Source organism: Athene cunicularia (genome assembly GCF_003259725.1).
Source record: "Athene cunicularia isolate RWA chromosome 14 unlocalized genomic scaffold, athCun1 chr14_part2, whole genome shotgun sequence".
Lineage (NCBI taxonomy): Eukaryota > Metazoa > Chordata > Aves > Strigiformes > Strigidae > Athene > Athene cunicularia.
In genome coordinates, this window is record NW_020799119.1 from 1167164 (window position 1) to 1177664 (window position 10501).

Sequence of the window (10501 nt, forward strand, 5' to 3'; positions counted from 1 at the left end):
GCTCTGCCACCGCCCCGCCCTGCCGGCGCCCTGGGCAGCCCCTGGCGGGCCCACGGCCTCGGGGGAGCAGCGCCCCGGGGCACCGGCAGCTGGGTCAGCTCGGGGCGGCCGTCGGCCCGGGGCCCCCTCTGCAGGCCTCACCAGACACCTTCACCCGGGCGGCGGGCCCTCCGACAGGAGGCTGCCCGCGCAATTTCTAATCGCCTTACCTTGTAGCCTGGAAATTCAACACCTACTGGTTTAATCGACATCGGTTAATACATATACAAAACGATTCCGGAAGTCCAGTTAGTTGTAAGATTTAATAACAGATTATTATGTGAATAATTTTTCCTCTAACCGAAGAAATCAGGTGAATAGTTTGCTAGGTGATAGGATAGTAAGTATTTTGATATGCTAATTTGAGATGAATGTGTTTGGATTATTAATAATGTTGTCTTGACTACCAATAACTAGTGAACTATTACCTGAGGGTAAGCCACGCAGACATTTGATGCCTTATATATACTGGTAAGGTTAAGTAAAAAATGTCTTAATGATACTGGATTTTAAACCTATGAAAAAATGCCAAGCTGATATACTGTGGTATCCCAGTTTATTGTGGGGTCACATGCAACATGAAAAATTTGCTAATAGATGTCTACATTATATAATTTAATAATAGAAGACTGTTCTTTGGAGCTGTTTCCCCAAGATGTTATTTTCTGTCCTACATTCTGTCATGATGTGCTGAAGCTTGTGAATATTAAAAAAAAACCCAAACAAACAAGAAAAAACCCCAAACAATAGACCAACCTCTGACATGTTTTGCTGTCAGTGCTGGTTTGTTCATAGTGAAAGAGGCTTTAATGCACAACTTGTTAGCTCTGTGCTGTGCACTTGTAAGTAACTGTCCACCCACTATACCCCCCACACCAGCTGCTTTCCTGGCAGCAACACCCAGCAGCACTGTCAGAGGGAGCAGGGGCAGGTATTGGGCTCTGCGTGCAGCTCCTGGGAGGTTTGGTGCTCTCGGCAGTGAGGTTATGAAGGTGTCTCCTTCCTCCCTCTTTAGCCCTGCTGTCCAGCCAGCTTTAACACTGCTTTCTCTGCCGTCTGCACTGAAGAGGTTCATGTTCTTCCAGAATGTGGTGCTGTGCTAAGCTGCCACCCGTCTTTCATAAACTGAAAAGCATTTAATCATATGACTTAAAAGAAACTTCCAGCCCTTTTATTCTTCTAGCCTCTGGTCAAAGGGCCACAACGCCAGCTGCAAACTGATTGCCAGAGAGAGGATGCAGAATCAGTACCACTGCACAATCCATTTAGCAAGCCAGATCTTGGAAACAGATGGTTATAGAGTCTCTCTCCAAGGCAACTTCTTTGGACGTAATCACACGTACATTACTTTCCCAGAGTACAATCCCCGCCAGCACAGTAAGTATGAACCAGGGCAGGTGTGAGCTGACACTGCCCAGCAGCTTTGGGATGGGTCTGATATTCTAACAGAGGGGGTCTCAAAGGCAGCAAATGAAAATAATGGAAACAAGGCAGCCTGCACATCCCTGGAGAGTGCAGTGCACTATGTGGCCATCATCACTAAGGATGCAGTCCCAGTGTCTCTCCATTCTGACTTTTCCAGGACTTCAGAGAGGGCTGGCTCTGGAGCACCTTTCAAGCGTACTTCTTACCTGCGTCATGTTTTCTTGTGCCATGAATAATGTACAGTTGGATTGCCTCTAATATTGGTTGTTTTTTTAAGAAATGAAGTCATGAGGAATCAAAGTCATGGATCTAATTCAATATCCCATGGCCTGGTACTTCAGAGAAATGCTCTAGTATTTGAAATCTCAGAGACTGTCTGTATTAGTGGTACATTGGAAGAGCAGAATGTGACATGCAGAGTGGTTCTTTGCTTGCTGGGCTGTCCCCAGGGGCTATTTGAGTTATCATTCATTTATGTACAGTTCATTCTGTAGCTGTTCTGACCTGACCTAAGCTAATTTGGTCTACTGCTAGTCTTAGTATTGCTCTTTAGACCAGCTTTATCTTCCAGCTGGTCAATCTAGTATCATGCATCTCCTTCTGTGGTGTTCATGTCAGAAATATTGTAAAAAAAACCCCACTTCATTTGCAGTAAAACTTGATCCACCTTCGAACATCCAGATCAACGTCACTGCCAGCAAATGCCAGATCTGGTGGAGCGTGCCTTGGTACCTCGTTGATATTCTTCAGTATGAGCTGCAGTATAAGGAGTACAGCGTGTCCTGGGAGGTAACTGGATGAGGCACACACTGATGCTGCCTTGCTCTGTGGGCACCATGGCCTTGGCACTCAGTCCAGGGCCTTCTGGCAGCTGACTGTTTTAAGCTGGCCTTTCTGGTTTCCCACATCAAGGCTGAAAGCTTTTATATAAAACAGCAATAGTGAAGGTCAGTAAACCTTCTTCTCCTGAACTCTGCATTCAGAACTCATCCATCATCATGCAGGCCCTCTTCTTGCACCCAGGAAAAGAGGATTTGTGAAAGAAAAGGAGGGAGGGAAGAGTATTTAAAATACCAACCCTGTGCCTGGCGTTGTTAACAGAAATTCTTTGTAATACTTTGCAGGTTGCATTGAACAAGACACCACCCAGTTCACTGCCGCAGATAGAAATTGAAGCCGCAGAGCTTTGCGTTGATGTTGCTTACATCGCACGAGTTCGCTGCAAAGTGTCTGAAAATGAGGATTCCTACCATAGTCAGTGGAGCGAGTGGAGCGAGACAACGCTGTTTCAAAGAGCAGGTATAAAGAATGTTGTTTTGACCTTAATTCATATCTTTTCATGTCTATGTTCCAAAAAAATGAAAATATCTGGTAAAATGAAGCTTTTCAAATGGAAACTAGTTTCCCTCAAGTTTTCATAGCCAAATTACATTCCTTGAGGTCTCTAGCAGCCTCTTTCACTTGCATTGCTTGCCTATGTGGGGTTCTAGCTTGACTTCCAGACATTTTATCAATTACTTTTGTGTTGATTCTTTTCCTAGGTGTACCAAAACTGTCTGAAAATATCCGAAATACCAGAACTATGCAGTTCTTATTCATTCCTCTGAGTTTTGGCACTCTACTCTACTTAATTTGGAACTGCAAGCTTTCTTCAAGGTATGTTACATTAAGTTCCCCTTGATCTTTGTAGCCTGAAGAGGGTAAATCAAGTGTCCTAATATCCCTTTTGTTTCTTGTTTCTTCTGCACAGACTCAGCAGTTGTCAAAAGGTTTTTTTGACAGTCTTGGGACATGACATGTTCCTTGGCTGATGATAGTTAATGACCCACTACACAATCCTTAAGGAGACCAAAGTGCCTTTGTGGTACCCAAACTCAGCTACAGCTCAAGGTTGAGGGTCTCTTGGAGTTAAAGAAATTTAAACCCATCAAAATTTTTGGTTAGGTTTCACGTAGATAAATTAAAAGTGCAAGTACACAGCAATCCATAAAGGTGGTTAAACTGATGTCAGCGTTAAGGTACTTGTGACATACCTGGCAGTGGTCAGTAAAATAACAGTATAGGCAAACTACACTGACTCAGGCTCAGTGTTTCATAGGTTCTGGGACCAAGCTGTACAGAGAAAAAAGTGTCTCTAGAGCCTTGGTTCAACCATCCTCTGCATTTTTTTTTATGCTGGTGGAGCAAAGGCAAATCTCCTACTTCTTCCTTTTCTGTCTTGACATACATTATTACACTCCACATACATGTCACTCTTAGAGAAACAGAATACATGATGTCCATACAATAAAATATTTTTACAGGATAGACTCTAATAAAGGGACTGGGATGTCTGGCAGAATTTCTCTGTCTAAACGTAATGAACCTAGAACTCTATAAATACTTCCAGAAACATTGGATTAGATCAAAAAAGTTGCTAAACAAATGCATAAGTAACTCAGTGCATATAATGACTAATAGACCAGTACTGAGTTTGCAGCATAGAGCATTCCTCAGAAATTTTTAAAACTGTGCTTCAGGCTAGAAACATCAAATGCATGTGCCGGAGGCAGACAATCGCATGAGGTGTCAGAAGCCATGTGAAATGGGCTTCTCATGCAATCTTTCTAACATAAGCGTGGGGCTTACATCTGTGTGCTATATCATTGAGACAGAATATAGAAAAATTTTCTGTTTTTTTTCTGATTTTAAATGTTGTTTTATCACTTCAGGGCAAAAAGCCTCTCCTGCTTTAACATCCCCACGCCAGCTGCTTTCTTTCAGCCACTCTATAATTTGCACAATGGGAATTTTAAGGTAAGAAATAAGTTTCATTTCTTTCTTATGACCTTAGATCATGAGAAGAGGACTTTTTCCCCAGAATTAAACATTCTAGCTCCTGAGCAGAGTTACTGACACATGGTTCTGGTCTTCCTGGGAGTTTATAGTTTCTGTTTCCTGCCCCACATACTAGCTACACTGCCAGAGCTTCTGTCCAGCTCCAATCTCCTTAGAAATAAACCCCCTCCGGTTACTCCCTGTCCACACTGAACATGAAAGGTGCACCCTGTCTTCGCAAAGCCAAAGCAATACAAGCAGCCTGCAGTATATCCCGGAGGTGAATTCCTGAAAATTTCTTGTGAAATTAGCAGCTAGATTCTTTACACTCTAACTTTGTCTGGTAAATTTGCACTAAATCTCTGTATTACTGTGCCAAAGCTATAAAAAAATAACAGTTATTTGTCAGATTTGAACACTAAGCAAAATGTCCTGAACTTATTGATCCTTTCACTAGGACTGGGTTGGACCTAATGAGGCTTGTAGCCAGCTCAGACGAGAAGAGGCCAGGAACTCAAACAAAGTGACTGCAGATGGAGTTTCTGATCTAAGCACCCAAGAACTGATTTCCCAGATCTCCTTGAAACCCATGGAAAGCACAAATTTGGTTGCTGCAGAAGACTTTCTATTTGCCTCGGGTCCAAGCCAACAGTATTTCCCCAGCAGGTATGTAAGAGCAGAAGAGGTAGAAGTGAGGCTGGGACTGCTGTTTGCACAAAACCATGCTGATGATACAGTTGGCCTGAAAATCTCTGAGATAATTAAAGCCAACCTTGAGAGCCCTAGCATGGGAAGGAATTACCCCTCTCACTCACAACAAGGAAAGGGTGACTTCCTTGTACTTCAGGAACCTTTGGAGGTAGCAAATGTGTCCTTCAGCAGTAGTGACTATTGTACCTTGTGTGACAATGGTACCATGGGAGGTTTGATTCCTGCTGAACTACTGAAGCTCTCCAGTGGTAACAGTCTTGTCAAACATCCGAATGATCAGAGTGACCTCCCCTGAAGAATACTGCCTGCAGAGATCTTTGTGCTCTCCTCTCAGATCCCAACTCTGTCTTCCCAAGTGGCTTAAATGGTGACTGTGCAGACAATTACAAACATGTGTAATTTTAAGGTAAATCCTCAATTTCTGCACTTCAAAAGACGACTGTGACCACCAGCTCTGGCTAGAAAATACTACCCCTGCAGGCATGGCGAGGCCTGACTCCAGCCACATCTGCTGCCTCAGAAGACACGTGTCCTTGCCCTGCCCTAAATTAACCTCCTGGCAGCAGCAAAAGTCCCAAACCCCCTAGGCCAGGGAAGCAGCAGCAGACCCGCTGTTTTTCCTTAGGAGGAGCTATTGGAATTGTGTCCCTCCCAGATGCAGCAGCAATATTTGCAAAGTGCTGAACCATGATTTAAACTCCATCATTATTTTAAAGCTATGGATGATTCTTCATAAAACTGCGATAAACAATTTTTACTAAATAGGGTAATTTTGCTTCTTAATATGATATTGATGACTTCAAATGGTTCCTGATCTCATCAGAATTTATAATTGCACTAATTAAAGATAACCAGGCACTGGGCCTTGTTCTTTATTATCCCGAATGGCTGTAACTTTTCATTTTGCAGTAACTAAGCCCCATGTGCTGCTTTGATTTTAACAGAAATTTATTCTAAGGTTAATTGACTGGGTTGATCTAATGGAAAAAGGTAAAAAGCAAGAACAGCACAAACGAGCTTTATTTAATCACAAAACAGGCCAGGCCTCCCCTGGGGCTTTTGTTACTTCTCCAGAACTGAGGAGTCCTTTGCCTATCTGCTCAATAGGTACAGCCTCTCTGAGCCAAATCTCTGGAAGTTTATGTTCTGGCCTAGCCACAGATAATCCTATATATGATTGGTTACCCACCAAGCAGATTCCTGGAGTCTTAGTTCCATGTCCTAAATTTAAAAGGCTTGACAGCTTTAGCAAGCACACTGGGAGGTTCACAAGTGCTGGCACACGTCTACGTGCAGTCGCACACATTCATTCCCCCTCTCTGGGAGTGCTTCCCTTGTCTCTCTGTTAGCCCTGATTAGATTTGACAATGCAAAGAAAGATTTCAGTTATAAGTAACAAAGCAGATTGTGACACCCTTCCCAAAAACTTGTGCTAAGCCAGAGAACTATTGTGGGAAGTCTTCATCTGGGAGAAAAGATGCAACAGAATGAGGCGTTCACATCCAACTTGGTGACAGCCACAGGAGGTACCAGCAGTGATTTGTTTTCAGTATTGTGAGCAAAGGGATTTTCTCATATCTGAAAAAAATATCCCCTTTCTGCTCCTTCGTGCTTTTTATCTTGTAAAGACTACGTTCAAGGGTGCTTTTTATACTGTACCACAATCTAATGGCAGAAGGATGTGATGTTATGGTCATTAACAGTTGCTATAATTTCCTCTGGAGAAGAAAACCTGTAAAACAAGATCCCGTGCCTGAAGGATTTTTGGTGATCCCAAACTTTTAGACCCCCTAGTGTGGTTTGATGTAGTGTCCCAAATTTCAAACTTTCAGAATCTGAGGGATGTTTCCTGAAATTGTCAGATCAATTGTATCTTAAACCTCTCAGAACTTGACAGCACTTGCTTATGAACATGTCTGTACAGAAATTGAACCAGTTTCATAAAATCTTGTTCAGTTAACAAAGTATTCTGTACTGGTAATATTAGCAAAAGGTGAATGGCAACAATTACATTCAGATATGAGTAAGGAGCAGCAGGTCAGGCTATGGAAGGGAGAGCACAAAACTTAATGAGATAGAGAAGCAAAAGGAAATAGATTGAACGTAGTAGGAAATTACTTGAGAGAAATGAAGTCAAAGATGCTGCTGCCTGTCCATCAGGCCAGGCCAGGAAGACTATCAGAACTGATGACAGGTTATCTGATGATAGTTAAAGGGCTGAGATGATATTGCAGCATCAGCAGTTCTCCAGGTGTAACAACTTTGAGCTGCTTCTGCTTTTATGCAGCTACTTATAAAATGGGAGAAGTTCAAAGAGGAAAGGTACCATAGAAAATGTTAGTTGTTGTAGCTAGAAAAAAGAACAAAATGTCTCTGCTTTACAATTCGGTCTTTGGAACAATCAAAGCCTCATTTTTATTCAGCCAATGAAAAACTACAATTTTTCTAGAAAAGCAGTCTATAAAACCCTGGTTTTCTGTCTTTTTGCTTTGTGTTTTTTGTTTGCTTTGGGGTTTTGTTGTTTAGGTTTTTTATTCTGTTTTTATTGTGTCGTGTTTGAGACTGGTATTAGGTTCAAGCTGTGGTTTTTCACAGCTTCTCCCAGAATCTCTGACCTTATTCTGAGTTTTGCCTCTAAGTGTGATAGATTTCCTTGCAGTGGAAGATAGAGAACTACCATCTAGTAAGGAGACATAATGTGGGCTTTGGTCAAGCCTTCAAATCCTTTCATGTCCTGGGACTTCCCAGTGAATGTTATGTGTATTATCTGCAACCGGAACAAAGGGGCCAGTATTTTACCCTTTCTTTTCATCCTGCTGAGTTTTACTAGAGGAAAAAATTTCAGACTATATGTAAGTAATGCTTGTAATCCACTAAGGAGTTGAAAATGTTCTGTGACAAAGATTTTGGTTCAGTTGTAGGTTTGGTTTGGGGTTTTTTTTGTCCTTATAAAGTAGAAGAAGTGACACTGTATGATTATTCAGAAGTAAATAAAGCAGAGGAATTAATGCAGACTTTGATTTTTCAGAAGTTAGTGTCAGAGAGCTTTGGAAAGAACTGTAGAAAACATTGACTATATGAATAATTTGTAAAAGTTGGTTGGAAAACATAGAAGAAGGAGAGGGAGAAACTAAATGCTCTCCCCAGTTTGCAAACCAAAGCGCTAAGGCAGTGCTGCTGCTCCCACCATAAACAGAAAAAGGGGTAAGAAGGGAACCAGCATGGTGAGCTGTCCTGTGGCCTCTAGCATGTGAGCACCAGCATAGTTCTGCTAGTGCCCAGCCAATGCTACACCTCTGGTGAAGCACTAGTGTTCCCAGTAATGAGTGATAGGAGCTGTATCTCCATCACACTTTCTGCTGTTTAGTCATCTGCACGTTCATTTCAAGAGGGGTAAGATCAGACTGCATGATTCTCAACAGTAGAGGTACCACAGCACTGGCAAAAACTCATTTTGAAAGAGCAGCTAACAAGTCACAACACTCAGCCTGTTATGCCCTCTCAGGGTGACTTGTCTGCACAGGGTGGCTTCTAATGCATCGAAGCAAAACACAAGTGTCACACTGGTGTTTGGCATGCTGAAACATTCCCTGCAGCCATGAGCTTCAGGGCTTGAGATCGCTGATCTGCAAACTCCTGCCCAAGGGTGCAGAAGCCTAGCCTGTGAAAGCAGTAATTTTTTCCTGAGACTGTCATTAGTCAATGGCAGATAGGAGGAGAGTAATTCCAGAGACAAGAGAAACAAGCTTGCTCTTTTTAGTTTACTTTTGTTGAATTTGATCATTGTGTAAACAAAGGACAGAGAAGGTTGGTTAGACTCAGAGCAGCACCATCTTACAAACTGCCCAGCGTGAACTGTCAGTTCCAGCTCCACGGCCCTGTCATTCCTGTATGGCCGTGCTCCTGTGACTCATGAATCCCGTGCTGCAGAAATCTTTATCACCACAGGCCTTTTCAGACAAGCATATGCACTCGAGTCTCCCAGCATCCCTCAGGAGAGTGTATGCTCTTTCACAGAACCATCCACATATTCACTCACTTAGCCAGTAAAAACACACAAAAAATAGTCTATTTAATCTTCAGTAATTTAATCTAATCTGCAGATCTGTTCATGCTAGAGGCACAGCAGTTCTGAAGACAGAGGCACTAATCAAGTACAGAGATCTAAACTATCAGTTCTAAAGCAAGAACCATAATATCTGATGACGTGCATATTTATGTACTGGTGATCACAGCTGGAAAAGAGGAGAGGAGGTTCTTTTTATGCTTTTTATGAACACACAGAGGGGTGGGTTGGTTTGTCTTTAACAATGTGTAAGCCAAGGATAAAGTTGCAACCATGAAAAGTGCAGCACTTGGATTGCTTCTTCCTAGATACTCATGGAGCCAAGTTAATTGACAAAATCCCAAATCCTAGTGTCAAATCTTACCATTTCAGGGCTGGTGAACAGACTGATTTGATCAACACACTTCCTCTTTTCAGTGCAGCACAGAAACTGCGTGACAGCATCAGCTCTAGATATCATGTGCACGTACAACTGCCCAGTATGATGTGGCAGGTGTCTCTGTCCACAAGCAGAACATTTATATTTGTACGGTGCTGCAGGCCCAGCACAACGTGGCTGCTTGAGCCAAGCTGGTTCACGTGAAGCCTTGTACAGGCAGTGCCAGAGCACAGAAGTAACAATCATTACAGTCTAAACACAAGTAACAGTTGTCTTTTGTATTATCTTTTTCTAACGTGGTCTGTCAAATGCTGAAAAAAGTTGTAAGCTCCGTGAAGACTTGTTTTCATAACATACTTTTACATTCAAAACCAGACAATAGATGTATTCAGAATGAGATTCACAGCAGTAAACAAAACCATTAAGAGTGCTTTCACACAAAGCAATAGCATGCCTCACCTGGTTTCGGCGTGCAGAACTGGTTACCCCATCCTCGGAAGGAGATTACAGCTTTCAAGAGCTTGTGCAGTGGTTCCCACAGCTCAGTATATTGCAGCAGGAGGAGCCCCAGTGCCAAACACAAACTTGACTACTAATACCAGTTTCTTCATGTGGTTAAAGATCCTACACACCAGTTTAAGACTCCTGATCCCTCCCATCACCTTTGCTTACCTTCATGCCCTAGAATCTGCACTGCTGCTACCGCCAAACTGTGGGGTTTTGTTTGCTGGAGATAAGGATGAAGTTGGTTATTCAATCAGCGTTCTGTGGGAGGAAGAAGGCAGGATGCATTCCTCCCTGGCTGGGAAATCTTGGGCCAGCTCGGAGCAAATAAATGCAGCCAGCTCAGCAATATTTCTGGGGCGGGATAATCCAGGGGCAGGGAAGTCACCTGAACAGCGTTTGTGTACATGGCGGAGGAAGCCGAGGATTTGTTTATAACGTGCCTGTCTCAGATCTTCTGACTTTTCTTAGAGTCAAAATTTTATTTTCGCTTTACTGCTGCCACAGCTGCTTGCACCTGCAAACTGGGTAGTAAAAATTAATTTCTCTCCCTGGTCTAA

General features: G+C 42.7%; 2 protein-coding genes across 2 annotated transcripts in view; both read left to right on the top strand.

Moving 5' to 3' along the window:
* Window positions 1-5788, top strand: part of LOC113485922 (interleukin-9 receptor-like) — a 6087-nt gene extending 299 nt beyond the window's left edge. Inside the window, exons 2-7 of the mRNA XM_026859371.1 lie at window positions 1223-1416; window positions 2117-2253; window positions 2589-2763; window positions 3006-3120; window positions 4176-4260; window positions 4739-5788. Coding sequence (XP_026715172.1) covers window positions 1223-1416; window positions 2117-2253; window positions 2589-2763; window positions 3006-3120; window positions 4176-4260; window positions 4739-5287 — 1255 coding nt within the window. The 3' untranslated portion in view covers window positions 5288-5788. The remainder of the gene's footprint in view (window positions 1-1222; window positions 1417-2116; window positions 2254-2588; window positions 2764-3005; window positions 3121-4175; window positions 4261-4738) is intronic.
* A 2459-nt stretch (window positions 5789-8247) lies between these two features.
* Window positions 8248-10501, top strand: part of PDPK1 (3-phosphoinositide dependent protein kinase 1) — a 39441-nt gene continuing 37187 nt past the window's right edge. The window contains exon 1 of the mRNA XM_026859386.1: window positions 8248-8255. The gene's annotated coding sequence lies outside the window, so the exon portion shown is untranslated. The remainder of the gene's footprint in view (window positions 8256-10501) is intronic.